Below are 20,544 nucleotides of genomic sequence, written 5' to 3'. Positions count from 1 at the left end.
TGGTTCTGTGGAGCCCCCCTGCCTCGAGGGCGACGTCTACCATTGTTATTCCCGCCTCTGCCTCTGGCGGGGTAACGACTTTGTGCGTCAGGTGAAGTCCCTTGATTTTGTTTACGGAACCACATTTTCCCACTTTTCTGGCCTTTGGGGTAAGGCCTAGAAGGAGTAGAAAAACGGACTCCGACAGCAGAAAGAGTCTTGCCATCAGTCTCGCACCTAGTCAAGGTTTCTTTCACTTGAGGACCAAAGAGAGATGATCCATCAAACGGGGAGTTAGTGAAAGACATCTTGAAGGGGTCCGCAAAATTGCATAGCCGCATCCAGGCATGCCTACGTAAGGCCACACCTGTCCCTGCGGCCCTACTCGCTCCATCAGCCGCATAAGAAAGGAGGCATGGAGGAGTTGGCTATGGAGTTAAGGGTAGCCAGCTGAGTGTTCATTTTATCATGAAAACCCACAGCTGTAGGATCCTTCAACATGTCACTCGCTTCTTTAATCAAGTCTCTTTGAAGACGAGTGAAATGGCACAGGTAGTTCAGCGTACGCAGAGTAACTGTCGCTGGCGAAAACATCCGCTTCCCGTACCTGTCCATGGACCTAGATTCCTTGTTAGGTGGATGGACAGGTACTGAAGGATCAGCTAGTTCCTTCTTAGTGGCAGCAGCTACCACCATAGCATCCACAGAAACTCCTTTTGTCAAGAACTGCTTGTCTGCTGGTGCCGTTATGAATTTGGAGGGTCTCCTGGGAGTGGGATATACTGAGTCAGGAGCCGTCCATGCCTTTTTAGCAACCACCTGCATGAGGGGTCAAGGGGGACACCCAGGAGGTGGAAGGACGAGAGCCAAACGCCTCAAGATATACAGATTCATCCTCCGAAGGGTTAAGGGCTGGCCAATTTCCCCTCTGCTTCAGGATCTCTAGAATGTCTGCAAAAGAGACATCTTCAGAAGGGGAACGGGGGGAACCCTCGGAATCATCTAAATCTGTATCAGATGTGATTGACTCAGGTGAGTCAATGTGTTTCCTCTTACACTTCCTCTTCCGAGGGGGCTCTTCTGCCAAATCAGGAGAGGCCTCGGAAGAGGATGAGATCCCACAGGGGTTCCTGAGGAGCTGGCTCTCTGCGGTCCGGGATGAGGGAGTGAGTCGACTTGACCTGAGGCACCGTGGAGGGAGGGGCGGACGGCGCCGACTGTGGAGTAGAGCCAGGCTCTAACACACTCCGCATGACCTCGAAAGCACCCCTGTCAGGCAAAGCCAGAGGTCCCCGCTCCGAGAAGCTGAGAACCCCCCTTGGCACCGACAGTGATGGCTCCGAGGCCGATGTCAGAGCCGAACTCACCAGCGCCGAAGCTCCGAGAGGAAGAGCGGGGTCGGACAAGGGTCCGATGCCACTCACCCTCGGAGCCGACGATGGAAGTCCGGCGCCGAGATTCTTCCAAGGAAGAAATCGGAGCCGACGATGGAGCCGAAGACAATTGTATCGGCTCCGACGCTACCACAGTCTCGGTTCCGACACGACCCGGCTCCGAGCTCAACGGAGTCGGAGGAGGAATATATTGATGGACAAGGGCAGGCATCGACTGATGAGTCGGGCTCTGAAGCATCTGGGCTAGTGCCTCGGACTTAAGAAGTCGACTCACTACCCTCTGAAGGTCATGATCCGATAGCCTCGATGACCTAGAGGAATGAGATTTATGGCTCCGTTCAGACAGCAGGGGAGATCCTGGAGCCAAATGAACGGAGCCAAGGGACGGTGACCTGGACCTCTTCCTCGATGTCGGTTCCGAAGATCTGCACGGAGCCGACACGGGAACCTCTATTACCTCGGCTCCAGCCGGAGCCGAGGGAACCACAGAAACTGTGGACTGAGACTCATCGGCTCCAGCCGGAGCCGATGCAGGCAGAGGTTTAGAAGCCTTAGGTCTCGGCTCAGTTGCTGGAGCCGAGGACCTAGAAGCCTTAGAGGGCTTCCCAGATACAGAAAGGGAATCCTCCGGCTTAAGAAGACCCCTCAGGATCAACTTATTTTTTCTCTCCTGCAGGACCCTGGGGCTGAAGCCATGGCATACAGCACAGGAGTCCTGCAGGTGCAAAGGCCCCAGGCAATAGACACAAGAAGTGTGACCGTCTGTCAGAGATATTTTCTGACAGCACGCATCACACTTCTTGAAGCCTGAGACCTTTGTGTCTTTAGACATCCTAAACAAAAGTGTAATCACACACACTCAACAAACACGCTGATTACACTAATCTACTTTTAAACTCAAAAATAAACAATTAACTAAAGTTTACCAAGAGTAACACACACACACACAAGTAGGGGATGGGGAAAGGCCAGAAGGCCCGAGAGAGAACTTTAAAAGTTCTTTGGAAAAAAATTGGGATTTTCCGGAAAACCGGAGAAGAAAAACCCACTACACTAAGGGAAATATATTAAAACTCAAAATATAGGGTTTTAAGTGATCTAATTTTACCAATTTTTCACTTACCAACAAGCCGGTAGAAAAACCAACACCTCGATGCTGTAGCGGCAAATGAGATCTGAGGTAACTCTCGCCTAGCATTGTGGGATATAAGGGGAGCCTCGAGCCGGTGGAACCAACTCTCGAGCTTTTAGAGTGGCCGAGTCGGAGCCGAGGTCGGCTCCGAACCCATCCAGCAAGAATGAAGGCGAGATAGACAACTTAACATAAGTATGTTTAATGTATCATCTATGAGTACTTTATAAATTTCTCCTATTAATCCTCTCTTTTAGTTCGCTTAATGTTATTGGTTTGAGAAGTTTGGCATTCTGTTCTACTAACAGTTTGTTGCCTATGTTCTCATTTAAGAAGTTATCTTTTGGGACGTTGTTGATAATATTTGGATTTGTGTTATTATTTCGTGATGTTTTCTGAAAGTCTCAAGAATTTCTTCTAAATGTGTTACAATTTTAGTTTCATTTTTAGTTTTATCAACAATTTCCCTTATATGTTTAACATTGGTTAAGTTTTTTGATTTCACAGCTAATCTATGCATGTTTTTGGGTTAACAGAGTAAGACTATAATTTGATTCTTTCTAAATTTATTGCCACTTTTTGATTAAGAATTTCAATGTAATCAAGGTTTAATTGTTTCAGTTCTGTATTTGTGTTTATGTCTTGATGAGTGGATGGGAAACAGAAAGTTCACCCCAGGAATCACTCCAGTGGCTCTACTTGATAGAGGCACTGAGAACTAACATTGGGCAGCACGATGCCAGGGCACTTCTATGGGCTAGGCTTGTAAAGGCTCCACGGCCATTAGCCTAGTACACACCTATGAGCCTATGAACGTATTACTCCTTGGTTGCCAAAGTTCTGCTAAAATTGGCTTTACTAAATGCTGTTGATCCTGTGTAACCCAAGTTATTTAGTGCTGCAAAGAAAGAGATTTCCACTTAAGAATGTATCCTTCTTGAATGATTCTCAAAACCCAGAGTTTTGCTGTTGTGATTTTCCAAAGGGGTAGATTGACAGAAAGTTTGTTTGAAAGACTATAAGAAGGAAAGGTGAGGTAGGTGTGTGGGTGGGGGAGTGTAGTCAGAAGCTGGAAGGTTTGTCCTAAAAGCAGCCTTTTGCTCCCTTATAATCAGTTTTTAGGCTTGTCTTATTTCATTGAAATCTTGGAACAAGAGAAAAGAAAGAAAGAAAGATTATTTTTGTTTAAATCTCTGTATAATTTTGTCACTTTCTTTCAATATTTTGAATATCTCTGCTGAAGAGGGTTGAAAAGGGAAGTCCTTATCAAAAATAGCATGCAATACCTTTGATTTTGCATCTTGTGGTAGAGATTAGAGCCTTTGCCATAAATACCTTCTCAGCACTTTACCAGACACAGTAGCCGTGAAAGAAGCATCTGCCTCACCAAATGCACACTTACTAGAATCCCATGCTACTTGTGATGCAGTAGAAATCATATTCTGCATTGCTGTTCTAGAGTCACTGTCAGGGATATTAAGCATAAGCTTGTCTTTTATTGTTAAAAACAGATATGAGATGTCTTAACGTGTCTGATAGTTAACAGCTCCAAAAGCTAAAGTAGCTGAAGTATACACTTTTCCAGTATCTATGTTTTGATTATAACCCTGTTGACCAGAGACGGTAGAGTCAAATACAGACCAGATACACAAATTTGACCTAGGTTTTGTCTGTATTATACAGACTTCTTCAGAATATGAACACATTTAACCACTCCATTGATGTTATATACACTCATACACTACAACAAATACATCCCACCCCTTCAATTACCCTATCAGACAAAGCTCAATCTAACAAGCATATCCTAAATCTAACTTCATTAACCCTTGAGTAAAACTATACTTTCAATCCATCTCCACAATATTGTGTTACATATCAAAATGTGTTAAATACACAAAATGTAAATGTAAAATAAACATTTTCATACACAACCAACTAAACACTGTTTATGACACCCAATGTTCTTAAATTGCATAACAAAATAATATCATAATGTCTAAAAAACAACAATAATAGTTAATCATATAAAACATATAAAATTAACTTTCACGAATTTTGTTAAGAAATTTTAAAAATTCTTTCTGGAAAACACCATTCCATAACAATAAGAAATAAAAAAACTTTCTTAAAATATTTTCATAAATAACATTTTCAACCCAAGATGTGTTTTAATTTTAATAGGGGCAGTATGCTTATGCTATCATTAATTCCTGGAAATACTGTAGCATTTAATACCAATTGCCATCTCATTTCACAAATATCAAGATGCACATCCAATACTGCACCCTGACCATCCTTTTTTATTTGCTGTATTACACAAAATCTAAATCTGTGCTCTGGATATTGCTCTATGTGCCTAACTAGGGCATTAGTATTTTTCATGTGCCTAATATCCAGGATGTGTTTGCTAACTCTATCCCTGAACATCCTACAGGTTTTCCCTATATAAAAAGCTGGACAACCTTCACATTTAGCCATATAAACAACATTTTTAACATGACAATCAAAATGGCCATGTATACCAATGACCTCTCCCTCAATAATAATTTTATCACCTGTAACAAGAATATATTTACAAACACTACATCTACCACACCTAAAATTCCCTTTACTCCTGTGTGAATTAACATTCTCCCAACTGGAGTTTGCAGCTGACTCAAGCAATTGTTTAAAAGACTTCCCTTTCCTATATACGATTTTTGGGGGGTTGTTCAATTTTTTCCATACGTTACTATCCAATTTTAATAACTTCCAATTTCTATTTATTATTCCCACTATGTGATCCACGTCATAATTGTATGTAGTGATAAAATACAATGTTTCCCCCACACTGGTATTAACATCAATTTCATTTTTTGTTATTTTTACTTCTCCAATAACTGTATTAACTTGCGCCCCCCCATCGTGGTAATAATTGGTTAAAATTGCCTTATAAACACCACTAAACCTCTTACATTTCACTTCCTCCATAATGGAATCACACAATTCAACAGGATATCCACGATTAATGAACATACCTTTAATGAACTCCATTTCTTTTAGAAAATCTTGACTTTAAACACCATTCTGGCTGCCCTAACCATTTGTCCTTTTACTATCGCTTTTTTCTGATGGTTAGGGTGCCAGCTCTGGTAGCTCAAGTAAGAATTGGAAAAGGTAGGCTTTCTGTATATACCAGAAACCAAACATTCTTCCACATGATTGACCTTCAATTTTACATCTAAATATGAAATTTCCTCACTACTATATTCATAGGTGAACCTAAAAAATTGTACTGTACAATTAATATAATCTATAAAGGCCTTCATGACTTCAATTGGCCCATCCCATACCACAAATATGTCATCCAAAAAATGGGTGTATAGTTGTATATACTTCATATATTCACTGGTGAAAACATACTCTTGCTCCCAGTAGGCCATAATGTAATTCGCATAAATAGGAGCACACGCAGCTCCCATTGCTACTCAAGTTTTTTGTTTGTAATACTGGCCCTCAAAATAAATATAGTTGTTCTTCAATACAACCTCCATTAAGGTAACAAAAGTATTTATACGGTCCTGTTCATATACACCAGTTTTATATAATTGCTGCTCTAACCATTGCAACCCTATTTCATTTGGAATGACCAAAAATAAATTACACACATCAATCGTTAATAACACTGTGTGGTCACTAATTTGAACTACCTTTAATTTATTCAAAAAATCCCAGGAGTCCTTAGTTATGTACCTAAACACTTTCAAACCTCCTTGCAGGTGATAATCCAAGAATTTACTGATAAAAAAATGTTTTTCCCCTCTTCCCATCAACAATTGGCCTAAATTGAATGCTGTCCAAACCTATGTGCAATTTTGGTATACCAAAAATGCTACTGACCTTAGGAAAGGCATTCCAAACTTTTACAAACTTTTGAGGAATTCAGAAAAAAGACAAGATAGGGTAATTGAAGGGGTGGGATGTATTTGTTGTAGTGTATGAGTGTATATAACATCAATGGAGTGGTTAAATGTGTTCATATTCTGAAGAAGTCTGTATAATAAAGACAAAACCTAGGTCAAATTTGTGTATCTGGTCTGTATTTGACTCTACCGTCTCTGGTCAACAGGGTCCTTCCTGGTGTTTTCTGTTAACTTGTTAGTAGTTTGGATTGGTGTCTTCCTTATGTTTTGATTATCCCTGTCATTTAGAAGAGTAGTGGAAAATGGAAAAAAGCTGCTCACAGGGTTTGTCAGCATCTGTAAAGACAACTGCAGGGTCAGGTGCTGGATTTTTACACTATGTATGTATGTGTGTGTGTGTGTGTGTGTGTGTGTGTGTGTGTGTGTGTGTGTGCGTGCATCAAGGACTTTGTAATATCTGTCAGGCCATCTTGGAGCAGGAAACTGTGATTTGGGAGAGCTATTTTCTCCTGTCAGTGGGAATTTTCTCTCATTTTCTGAATAGTTTCTTCAAAGCAGAGCTCTTTCTGAGAGAATCAGAGGACATGGTATCTTCAGCTTCAGATATTTATTGCAAGGATTGTGGGTCTGAGAAGAGTAATCTAAAAGGTCAGATTCCTGCTCAGTGGAAGAATCCTCTTCTGATGATATATCCCTTTTCCTTTTAAGAGGGAGTAGGTGGAGTGGAACCAAAAAAGTGAGGATGGGTTTAAGTGTCATAAGGACATTAAACAACCCCCTGCGAAAATCCTACCTTTCTTATTGAGGATCTTTTAAAACAGGAGTGAATAAGGAGGGGATGTGCTTGACTGTTTGCTCCTTCTTTCTTTCTTTTTAGTGGTTTCTAAGGAAACTACATGAGAAGGAACAAACCCTAGATGTAACTCCATCAGTGAATCAGGGATGTCATCATGCACTAAAATTTGAGGAATACTGTCCATTCATTCAGGGATAGCTAGCCTGGGTTTCAACTTTATGGCCTTAGCATCCATCTGACTGTTAAGAGGGGATGAGCCTGTAGGGTGTTCAATGTCTGTCTCTAGTGTAGTTGCAACAGAGGGAACAAGCCCAGAGGTTTGATGGTCTGTGGTCTTCTCAAAAACCTTAATGGGTATGTCTGCTCTACAGTAGAATGCCAAAGCAGTGACATCTTCCTTCTGCGTCTTGTTTTTCTTTTATGGCTATGTCCAAGGTGGAAACTTTGAAGGACATGGTGGCTCACACAAGAGTTTTTAGCCACTTAGGTTCATAGGTTCACAGATGAGTGCTAGGCTAGCTGCTCTTGTGGGATATTTTAAGCCTAATCAATTTCCTTTCCAAAAATGAGAGTCAAACCCTGGATCTTGTGACTGACAGGTAAATACCTTAACCATTACACTCCCAATTTATTCCCTAAGTAAATGTTTAGAGAGGAAAGAATTCCTGTAGTTTTTTGAAATGAAGGTTTGACAAATGGTATAGTCCCTGACATTAAGCTCTGACCTTAAGCAAAAAAAAACAAAAAAAACAAAAAACACCGTGAATGTCTGCCTTTGCAAGGCATTTACCCACTGCAGAAGAATTTGCTGCCTCACTTCCACCTAAGCTTTGGCATATTGGCCAGCTGTACAGTATCCTTGACTGGATACATCCCATCAGTCAGAATTAATGGAACAGTGCTCTCATGATGAACTTGTCTCATTTCACCTGAATATTGAAAATGTTTAATCGTGTTGGAATAAACATGTATACTGTGAATTCCTACGTCCTAGGCAATTACTAAGTGTAATGGCCTTAATGGCGTTAATACTTCTGTCCAGCCGTAGGGGTCTATATTATAAACTCGAACGCTTATCTTATCGAATCCCTAAACGTCGACCCGTCCTCATCGAACCGCATAAACACCAAATGGCCTAAACCGTGAAATTCAAAATGTCGAACTGTCATACATGTCCCACCCCACCGCCCGCTACATACTGCCTACACAAACAAACTAAATAAACTACATACATACACTAACCAAAACCCTACTTCTAACCCTAAACTAAACCCTACTTCTTACCCTACACTAAATCTTACATATACCACCATGTATGCACTTAATTTAAACCGCACCCTAACCCTAAGGTCCGTAACTATTGCACACTTCCCTTAAAAAGCTAAACCCAAACAATCTAAATAATCCACACACATAGACCAAGCAAAACCCTACACTAACTCAAACATACATTACCATCTATGCACTTACATTAACCCACACCCTAACCCTAAGGTCCGTAACTATCACACACTTACCTTACAGAGCTATACCGCAGAAGGCCAACCATGACGATTCAACATTTCCGGTTTCGCTCTTCTGGACAATCGATGTTTTTGCGGATCAATGAGGACAGGTAGATGTTTAGGTATTCGATAAGGTAAGCATTCGAGTTTATAATACAGACCCCAGCCATAGAGTCTAAACGTAGAAGTGATGGTTAGGTGCTTACATGGGTCCCCTTCAAAACATCTAAAACCCATAACATCTAATTTCATAACATTGAGACCAGATCATCTAAAACCCAAAACATCTAAAACCCATAACATTGAATTTCATAACATCTAACACTACAATTCATATGAAAATAACTTACCCTCCACATATAATGACACCAAACTAGCAAACACACTTTTTACTACATTTCTGCAGGGGGGCTTGATACAGTGGGGTTAGGAAATTAACTTTTTCCCACTGTAGTGTGATCTTAGAGTTGGTATATTTAATTTATGGGGGGTGCAGGGGGGGCTTTCCCCCCTGCAGAAACATAGTAAAAAGCGTGTTTGGTAGTTTGGTGTCGTTATATGTGGAAGGGATGTTATTTTCTTGTGATTTGTAGTGTTAGATGTTATGAAATTCTATGTTATGGGTTTTAGATATTCTGGTCTCAATGTTATGAAATTAAATGTTATGGGTTTTAGATGTTTTGAAGTAGACCTGCTTACATACATACATTTGGTCTGTATACCAAACCATATATTCATAGGAGTAACAGGTGATGCTGGATATAGTTTAGAGTGGTAGTTACGCACACAAAGAAAATGAGTGCAGTTCTATGTATGACTGCATTGGGGTATACCAAACTGATGGTAAGACATTAAAATTTTTGGTAAAGATAGGTGCACTATAAATATGTTTACATATTTTGTTTTTAATATAATTTTCTTCTAAGCAGATAAAGTGTAATGTATGTTTTTTCATACTATGAATTAAATGAAAGAGGACAGAGACAGTGTCTAGATTTAGGGGCTGAGTGATATCAATGGTTAGAGACAAGAAGGTATGTAAATAATCTGAAATGAACACTAGGTTAAGAAGTGAAGAAAGTGCTAAGCTAAAAGAGGGAATCGGCAGCAAACACTCTTCTCTTCACCGAGAGAAACATTTGAACAAACTTTTAGTGGTTGTGGTAGGAGTCTTGAGAACTAGTTATTTTCATTGTATTGTGATTGGTGGGACTTAGTTTAACTTGTATGATCTTTGTTTTGTATAGGTGTTGAATAGTGTAGAAGTATTAATATTAATATTATATATTAAGTATTAATATTAAATAGCCTCCACAGTTTTCAAAGATATATCAATACAAAACCTTAGAAACCTTAACCACTCAATTCTCTCCACAACACCCTACAAAGTAGGCTTCACTTCATAGACCATGCTTTCTCAGTCCTTGGTCTCAAAGTGTGGGAATCTCTCCCTTCTAATCTTAAAGATCATTCCTTATACCTCACTTTCCAATCAGAAATGAAAGCACATCACAAGGGTCTATATTATGTTGTTGAAAGACGTGTAAAACACGTCTTCATTGACACATAAACAGCAAACACACTAATCGCTGAATGGTTACGTCAGGAAATTTTTTCCCAGGGGGAAAAATCACTTGGTGAAAGAAACAGAAAACACACGTTCAACCCCCCCCCCCCCAACTAAATATACCAACACTGAGATTGCACTACAGTGGGTAAAAGGGCAAATCCCTAATGATGGCCAAACATTTTTTTCCCCTTTGAAAAAATTTGCTGAAGTGATCATTCGGTGATTAGTGTGCTCGCTGTTTATGTGTCGATGAAGACATGTTCGATAAACACGTCTTTCAACAACATAATATAGACCCCATTACAAGAGTCTAGGTAAATGCAACTGCCATCTCTCTGGTCATGTAACTTAAGCTCTTCTTACCCTTCTTCCCTCTACATACCTTGCACCGACTACTTTTCTTTGTGATGTTTTCAGTGTGCCAGCTTTGATAACCACTTTGTATATAATGCATGTATATAGTGTTTTGTCAATCACTCTATATATATTGTCATGTATCTATTGCCATTATACCATCACGCCAGCCCTGATAGTCACATTGTATGTACATATATATTGCAATATTCATTCATTCATATATCTGTTGTATTTACTCCAGACTGAGACTGAAATAGGACCAATGGGATCAGTGTTCCATCCCAGTTAACAAATTTAAAATAAAATAATGTTTGTTTATTTTACATTTGTTTACCAGGATAGTCCGACTGGATACATGTCCATTTTCAGTGGAGGCCCAGGGAGAAAAACTCCAAATAGACAAACTTACATAGATTACACAAGAAGTTGGATAACATTAGAAAATATAAAACAAAGTGATTATGTACAATGGCTTAGTAGTGTTCCCTAGTAGGGACTCGCAATTTTCATGGACAGACACAATTAAAAGCAAGAGACGTCAGACTGGATATAGAGCTTGGTGATGTAGTTGCATGCTATGATATTTACAGATTATGCTTTCAGTTTATAACTTAATCAGGGTTGGTATATGGAGGAGTGTAGGGTTATATAGTTTGGCAATGAATTCCAGGTATTGCCAACAAAGTTGGCAAACAAGGATTCACCAGCAGAGTTATTAGCTTTGTGGGTATGGACCAGTAGTTTGTTGTCTGACCATAGGGATCTCAGGTTGCTATATGGCTTAATAATATTTATAAGTGAGGGGGTATCCTCAGGATGGTACAGAATGTTGTCCGCTATTAAGAGCTGATTGAATTGAATTAAGCTAGGCAGTTCTAGCCACTCTAGTTGTTTCAGGTTCTGGCAGTGGTGGGTTCTATAGGTGGAGCCAGTAGAGAATCTAGCAATATGGTTGTAGCTATGAGACAGCTTACCTAGTTCAGATTTGTTGAGGTTTGAGAGTGCAGGCGAGGCATATAAAAGAGTAGAGAGTAGGTGTGACCAGGCAATTGCAGTCCTAGCCAGTGGGGTTAAAAACTTCTTGTGTCTGTACAGTGATCCAAGCTTCTTATTGATGGTCTGTATGGTTTTGTTGACCTGTAGGTCAAATTTGAGATTATTGTCTATGATAACCCCTAGAAGTTTGGTGTGTTGATTTGGGGAGATAGTGGTACCATTGTTAGATGTGACAGAGAATGAAAGTGTGGCAGATCTACTAGTGGGGGGTGAAGAGTAGAAGTGTAGTTTTATTGGCGTTCAGCAGTAGATGTTGGTTGGCGAGCCAGTTTTCAATAGTGTTAAATGTATTTTGGGTTCAGATTTGTAGTTTGGATGGGGAGGTGGCTGAACAGATGAGAGTGGAATCATCTGCATTTTAAGTACAGGTAGCTTCAGGGATAGCAGTGTAAAGGTTGTTGATAAAAATAGAGAAGAGTAGTGGACCTAGTATGGAGCCTTGAGGGACACCAAGTGTGAGAGGTAGCTGGCTGGACAGTTTGCCCTGCCATAGTTCCGCCTGTTGTCTACCAGTCAGGTAGGACTGGAACCACTGGATTGCATGCTTATTGAGGGAAATATATTTTAGAGAAAGAATGAGACGTTCATGGTTGACCATGTCAAAGGCTTTTGACAAGTCAAGAAAGAGGGTGGAGGATAGCTTATTGTCATTCCTGTTTTGGTTTATGGCATTAGCAAAGGAAAGGAGGGCTGAGGTGGTGCTGTGGTATGGCCTGAAACCATTCTAGGAGTTGGATAGTAAGTTATTCTGTGTAAGCTATTGCATTAGTTGCTTGTGTACACATTTCTCCATTATTTTGGCTAGTGGGGAAAGAATGGCAATGGGTCTATAGTTGGATATGTCTGTAGAACTACCACCTTTATGGAGTGGGATGACGTGGGATATTTTCCAGAGGGAGGGAATAGCACTTTTGGATAAGGTTCTGTTGATAAGGATAGATATGGGATATACAATGGCATCTGCAGCTATTTGTAGGTACTCTGTGGGGAGGAGATCAGCAGAGAGGGTGGTACGTTTTAGATTTTTTTATAAGTGGTTTGATAAAACTAGTGGATATCAGTTGGAAGCTAAATTGGGGGCAATTAGTGGGTAGATTATGGGTGTGGTTTAAGTTTGTTGGGGTTAGTTGATTTGCTAGGGATTGGATTGTTTCAGTGAAAAAGTTATTCTAAGCGCCAGCTATGGTTTCTGGGGAACTATGGGTGTGGTTGGGGTGGTAGAATGACCTGGATGAAGTAGTTGATTTAAGTCTGCCAGAACATGTAAAAAGTAAAAGCAATTATGGCATAGATTAATTAAGAGTAAATAAATATGAGCTCAGGAATAATGAAGAGAAATAAAAAGAATAGGTAAGCATGGAGAAAAAAAGTTAGGAAACCGGGTGTTGCATAAAGAAAGTCTGATAAAGAAAATATGAATATGAAGTAAAGGACAATATAGTGATGATAAAAACTTTATCAATATGATTATAGAGTCATAGAATCATAGTTATTCCAAGGTCAATGAGTTGCGTGGCCATTTTCATGTTGCTAGTACTGTCCCTCTAGCAGCACCTCCTTTTTCCAAGATGGCCATATCAATCCTGCAGTAAATTTGTGGATATCCATCCAATCATCTAGTTTATGTTGACAGTAAGATAGTGAGTCACCCTGCTTAACATGCATGGGAAGTTCATTCTACAGGTTTGGGAGGTGTTGATTTATAAACCTCTCTCTCCACTGTTTTATTTATTTGTTGGTGAAAATATAGGTCCCTGGTTCTAGTATTTGTGGAGATATGTGACTTGCAGAGAAACACAAGGTCCAGGACTATCAGGTTTCTAATTGTGTGGTAAGTGATACAGAGACTGCCCCTCAAAAGTCTATAAGACACTCAATAAAGGGATAGAGCTTCCAGCCTTTATTGGTAGCTCAGGGACTTTAGGCCTGTGATCTTTTTGGTTAGGAACCTTTGGTGTTTTTCTAATTCATTGATATGTTAAATGACATACATCCCAAGAATGCACTGTACTCAATAATTAGTCTGATCAGTGCAGAGCATAAGGGAGTGATTACTTCTTTAGACTATGATGATATTCTTTTAGTGATTAGCTGGGCTATATGACAGGATTTCCTGACAACCATTGTTACATGATGGTGAAAAGAGAGGAAGCTATCAACCAAGTACCTACGTCCTGACTACATTTTAGTTTTTGTGTTGTCTAGGCAGTATGACAAGAGGAGTCAGAGCTGTAGCTGTCTCATCTAGTACCCAGTGCTGCTCCATGATGTGGTACCCTCGCCCCCACTCTTAAGGTAAGGAGCACAAAAAAGTCTCCTGCTTTTAAAAGCTGTAATAAACCACTTGCTACATTTAATCTGAATCTAAAGTATTTAAAGCAGAGTTTTCCTCACAAACAAGAACAAACTGCACATAAAATATTGTTCATGCTTTCACAGTTAGAACAAAATTTAACATATGAGCATGATAATTCAACATTCTAAAAATCAAAGTTGCACAAGTATAAGCTTTTTTCCCATCCTGTCAATAATTTTCCCATCTTTATCAGACAGAGTAGGATTGGAATTAACTAAGTGTTTAGCAGCAGTGGGATTAACTAAAACTATAGCTGCTAGGTCAATTTTGGGAATAGTGTATACAAAATTAAAAGACTGAGCAACTTTATACATCCTGTCTTTTCAGGGACAGCTGGATGACTATCAGGAAAATTACAGGCAGTAACAAACACATCCTCTAAAGCAGACAGAACAGGAGAAAGGGGTAAAGATTATGGAAATTCCTTCTGTAACAACCCCCAGTCCATAGTAGCTGTAGTATCAGAGGGATGCAGAGCAAAAGAAGAATGTTGTAAGGTACAGTAAATGGCCCCAGCAGAGTCACCTGCCTATGACTAGACTGGTGCAAATTGCTAGCCTATGGTGCTGTCAAAGGCTGTTTGCTTAACTTTTTCTTTTTGTGGCTGGAAAAAAAAGACTGTCAGTGGGACCAATAGTTTGTTCCATGGTCAAGATAAAAATGGTACCTTTTTTTCCCAAGGAATACAAGCAGAAAATACCAGTAAAAAGTTCAAGTCTTTAAAAGTCACTTTTTCCCACAGAAAAACACAGTAAAAAACAATTTAAAATGCTTTGCCAGCCCCAGTAAAGTAAAATATACACAATTTCTCCACAGGAAAAATGGTTTTCAGTTGCTTTACACAACTTTTAAACTGAAAAGAGTTCCAGTTTAAAAGTACAAACCAGTCTCATGATAGTTCATTAAAACACAAACTCTTAGCATTAAAATAATTTTCTTGAGCAGGAAAGTGGTAAAACAGAAACAATAATTATAAAATGGAAGGTTTTACCCCAAAGAGAACTTATCTGCCCAGCAAAGGAACACCACCAAGCTGACCGTCAATCCTCAAAAGCCTTACAATAGCATACTGCACAGCAGCAGTAAAACTCTTAAGGGCATGGCACCCAAATCTGTATTTTAGTCTTAGCTCGAGACAGTTTGAGGATGTGGAAGGTGTCCTGAAGCTTTGGAAACTGGCCAGCTGTTATATCCTTGGTAGGCTATATCCCTATGTAGTTCAGGGTACTGCAGCTGTGATCAATATGATGAATATCAAACAATATTAATATTTGTCATATTCATGCATTAATTAATCCTGTCTAGAATGATCTGTAGTAAAATGATGGATGACAGTTGCAGTTTTAAGGGGACTATAAGACAATGTTGGTTACATCTCAGAGTAACTAAAACAGGCAGCTGAATGTAGTTATATAGGACATAATTAGGAAATCAGAATCTATATTTATTTTATTTATCCTTTGTTGACCATGCTAGCCTCACTAGGCTGGTGATCTCTTTTCAGAGGACACATGAGATGGTATTTACACTGATTAGGGAAAATGTAAACAGGGCACTGGCAAAATTCCCTAACTCTTTTTCAAAAGTTCCATGGGATCTTTTACATCCATCTGAGCTACTAACAACTCAGGTAAATGGGATCTCAGTTCAACATCTCATCTGAAGGCTGGCATACTCATGAGTGCAGCTCCTTCTAATGCTGCACTGCAATGTCAGTATGGAAGAAAATAATCCAATCACCTGGGTAGGAAAAGAACCTACAGCCTTCTGATCTTGCAATACCAAAGGCAAATGTGCTAACTGTTGATCCACTGACACTGCATATCATAAACCTTTATATAAATAGGGTAAAATGAGCTAGGCCAGCCACGTTATAAGGATAATGCAATCAATCTAGAAAGGATGGCAGATAATGTAATGAATTTATGCCACTCTATAATATTTTGGATGTTTTTTTTCAAGGAGTAGGTCATACTTTGGCCATTCTACAATTCTGTCTGGCAAATGGCACGATGGTAACCAACAAATGGTTCTGCAAGAGAGACAATCACAAAGTTGCATACAAGAGTTGCCAACGTGCAACTCAAGTAGACTTAATCTTAGTAAAAGAAATGGCACTGGAGTAGAATAAGCAATTGCAAAGACTTTCCCAGTGAAACAAATGGCCAACAGCATAAACCCCTGGTTGCCACAATCAGGTGCAGAGAAGGCTCTAAAGTCAACAGAGATTAGGCTGAAGACCTGGAAGCTGACTGGAGAGAAAGCACAAGAGTCCAAGGAATTACTAAGGTCTCTAGCACCTCACAATTAACAGCGGATAGGTGGAGTTGAAGAACTGCAGCACCTCAAAATAGAATGTGTGAGGACTATAGAACAGGTACATGGTAGAGCCAGGTAAGGAAAGCTGGTAGTGGAATGCAGATATCTAGAAAGTCATCAAAAGGAAGAAAAAGTGCAGAAAAAAGTGGGATATAGAAAAGACAGACCAGGCTAAAAAAGAATACTGGTTGGCTAACAGAAAGGATAAGATAGGAGTGGCAATAGCAAAGAACAAGGCATTACAGACACTCTACAAGTTTCTGGAAAGTGACTCCGTAGATGCCAGAAAGAAATTCAATCAGCTTGAAAGGCAAAGACTGCAGACACCATTCATAAGGGAAGCCTACAACAACCTGCTCACCAGTCAACAAGACATCAAAGGCAGATGGAAGGAGTACTTCCATCAGCTTCTGAATGAAGAAAATCCAGCAAAAACTGTACTGCCTCAGAGACAGCCTATAATGAAAGAAGAGGAGGAGCCCACCCTAGAAGAAGTAAGAACAGCACTGAGGAAAAAGAAATCACGGAAAGCAGCAGGCTCAGATGAAGTCACAGTAGATCTATCAAGATGGTTGGTGAGATATGGGAGAAATGGCTCCTGAGGGTACTCATAGTATTAGGGAGAGAAAGTTGTATCCCAGATGACCAGAGAAGAGAAGAGGCATACCAGTGCCAGTGGACAAGAACAAAGGGAACATTCACAACTGTGGGCAGTACAGAGGTATCAAACTCTGAGCAGTTTGGATTCAGACGAGGATGCAGCACAACTGACCCAATGTTTGCAGTGAGACACATAGTTGAAAAGAAGCTTGAGATGAAATAGTCCAATTGGGCATACCTAGACATGGGGACAGCATATAATAAATTCCTTTGAAAGCTGATTTGGACAGTCCTGCTGTAGTTCAGTCCCAAAAACATTGGTAAAATTAGTGCAGACTATGTTGAAGATCCAATGACTCAAGTATGAGCACTGTTTGTTCTAACACAGTGGTTCCTAGTGTGTGTGTGTGTGTGTGTGTGTGTGTGTGTGTGTGTGTGTGTGTGTGTGTGTGTGTGTGTGTGCGCACATCAGGGGTCAGCTCTGAAGCCACTGTTGTTCATAGTGGTGATGGATTACATCAGCAAACAAGTTAGAGGGGACAGATCAACAAATTTGCTGTGTGCAGATGATGTCGAATTACAGGCAGACTGAGCAAAAGCTTCAGCAAAAAATATGAGAATGCAATGCAAAACTGAAGGCACATGGGTTAACACTGAGTATATATAAAATAGTTGTAAAGACAGCAAATAGGGGAAATCAGAAGAATATGAGAATTCACATAAAAGGGAAACAGTGGAATAGGCTTCACATATCTTGGAGGGATGGCTGAGGAGAAGAGAAGTATGAATGAAGGGGTCAAAGCTAGAATCAGAGGGGCTGCAGCCAAATGAGTGTCAGGGATAATGTATGATAGAAGAATACCAAAGAAGCTGAAATGTAAAGTGTATAAAACAGTGGTGTGACCAGTACATAAACCTGGGCAGTAATAGCACAGCAATTGAGGAAGCAAGTAGTGGAGATGAAGTGCCTAAGAAGGGTGGTAGGATGCACACTGTGGAACAGACAAATAAATGAGGATACCGGACCAGAAGCAAAAGTAGCTCTAGTTGCAAAGAAGGTCAAAGAGAACAGATTACAGTGGTTTGGGCATGTGCAGAAAAGCAGAAGACAATCTGTTTAAGACAATTTAGGACAGACAGGAAGAATGCAAAAGGATATGAGGGCAAAGAGATGGATGGAAGGATTATGTGAGAGAGGACCTGCAACAGTCAGGCTTGACTGTTGAGGAAGGTAGGACAGTGGCACTGAATTGAGAGAGAATGGCAACAGTAACATGACACCCTGATCCGATGTAGAAAATGGGAAAAAGGGATTGATAATGACGAGGTCATACCTTGATGATTTAAATGTATTTACTCACACACACAAACATAGATGGATAGATGGATGGATGGATGGATGGATAGATAGATAGAAAGATAGACAGACAGACAGATAGATAGACAGACAGACAGACAGACAGATAGATAGATAGATAGATAGATAGATAGATAGATAGATAGATAGATAGATACACATTTTTTTCTTTGTTAACTGCAATAGAACACTGATACTTTCTTGGAATATATTAACAAATTAGTAGTGATTTGGAATAAAGAGCAAGAATTCCTTTCTAACAATCACAGAATGATATCCTGTGGAAACTCACACCTTCTTAGGAAAGCTGGCATTCATTTGTGGGCAATGGGAATCAAATGTGGGACTAGCATTTAAAAGAGCATGTCATTTTCTTTCAGCACAGGCAGCTAAGGATAAAGAGATATCTTTGCTGGATAGATGCTTGAAAATGTGTTATGCAAGACAAGGTATCATTATAAAGTACAATACTAGATAAACCGACATTGAAACTTGATTAAGCATATACCATGAAACCAAATAATAATCACAATATGATTTATAGCATCTATTTTTCCATATGATTGTATTGTAGCTGAATTCATTTGAAAAGGTGAGTTAGAGAAAAATACCTCTTGTGATGGTTTAAAGTCCCAGTCCTTGTGAGTTAAAACATCCTTCATTGTTATGCTCCTTTTTGGAAAATGTATAACGGAGTCAAACATTGCACTGTTGTTGGCTGGCGCATTAGGAGGAGCATCAGAAAAAGAAATGGATTTTGAGTCAATCTTGCTTGTCGCAGAAATTGAGACATGACCTCCTATAAATTGAAATAAATAAGTAAATAAATATATAAACATATACACACCTATATTAAAATCAAAGCAGTATTACTAGAAATGCAATATAATCAATTTCTACATGTGTAATTATTGTGACAAAAAATTTTATAATTCTATGAAATTCTGCATTCCAGTTTAGCACATTTAACAATTCATAAAATACTGGAAAGAATGCAACAAATCCAGGATAAAATATTACACCACATAATTAAAGGGTCTGTTTTGAAATACCACTGTCAAGTTTTCTGCAAGCTACATGACCTCACTGCTGTGACTGCTGCCCATTACTGAGCCATATAATTTATAAACACAGAGCCTCTTACAAAAGTACTTATACAGGGAGACACATATTTTCGCCCTCTTCTTTTGTAAGACTTTACCCCCATATCTTCAGGCTCTACATACAGTAACTCTGAAGACTGTATAAGTGATAAGTAAAGGGAATACATTCACTGCCTCGTCTCCAAGTTGGTGCAACCTTGGAGGTACTGTAAAGACTGAAAATGTCAGGCTAAACCCCTGCTTAAGGAGGTACATGGGGCAAAGCCCCCTGCAAAACCAAAGATTGTCCTGTTTTTAATGGTGGTAGTTTAATGTCAATGAGACAGTGAGGTCCAGCAGCTTGCTGGGAAAAAGCTTGTTGGTGGTATGTCAGTAAGATCCAAATTACATATCATAAATTGCATAATGAAATTCATAATTGCAGCACCTGTACTAAACATTTAAATGTAGAATTGGACATTTCAGAACTACTAACAATCAAAAAGGTGACATATAGTTGAATACTTCAGAATTATTATATCTTGAACATCTAAAAATGTTGATCAAGTCATAAAGTTGTAAACATTTCGGAAACTTTGAATATTACATCTTTCTTTTAACGATATAGTTAAAAGTCATATTTATCCTTAGGAGAATCTTGAGCTTGGTACTAACAAAATCATATTCTGTCTTTGTTTACAAACACATCTCCTACATTTTTTCCCCCTCCCCAAATATTCAACCAAATAATGCACAGAATTCTTTTATTCACTTTGATAATGCTGACAATCCATGTTCAACCAGGGAGTCAGGAATTAGGTGAGAGGCAAGCGGAAGTGGAACTGAGAGGCTGCCATCTTTTGCTTTCTCATCTTAGATGAGATAACACAGAATTCACCACTGAATGAATAACTCTTACTGGAGTTAGGAGATATTGCTTAGAATGCAGATAAGAGAACTTAATAAGTAAATGAATCATGCCCTCAAAGGCAGTGTGAATGCATTAGAATACGCACTCATATGCAAAAGAGTGGCATTGGGCACTCTATACCTGTATGAGCATGCTACAGTCTAGTAAGTGAGTGAGTGCTTCTATAAAAGAAAAAAATGTCCACAACTGCAGCCTTCATAAGGTG

At 39.5% G+C, this 20,544-nt stretch overlaps 1 protein-coding gene across 1 annotated transcript in view; it reads right to left on the bottom strand.

Moving 5' to 3' along the window:
- The window catches only part of LOC122798476, an 820,137-nt gene that overhangs the window by 217,523 nt on the left and 582,070 nt on the right, over nucleotides 1–20,544 (bottom strand). The window contains exon 7 of the mRNA XM_044067429.1: nucleotides 18,938–19,125. Within this exon, the coding sequence (XP_043923364.1) occupies nucleotides 18,938–19,125 (188 nt within the window). The remainder of the gene's footprint in view (nucleotides 1–18,937; nucleotides 19,126–20,544) is intronic.

This window comes from Protopterus annectens, chromosome 3.part1 (genome assembly GCF_019279795.1).
Source record: "Protopterus annectens isolate FY-2018-M chromosome 3.part1, PAN1.0, whole genome shotgun sequence".
Classification (NCBI taxonomy): Eukaryota; Metazoa; Chordata; order Ceratodontiformes; family Protopteridae; genus Protopterus; species Protopterus annectens.
The sequence above is the reverse complement of the archived record's forward strand: the minus strand, read 5'-3'. Positions and strand labels throughout refer to the sequence as shown.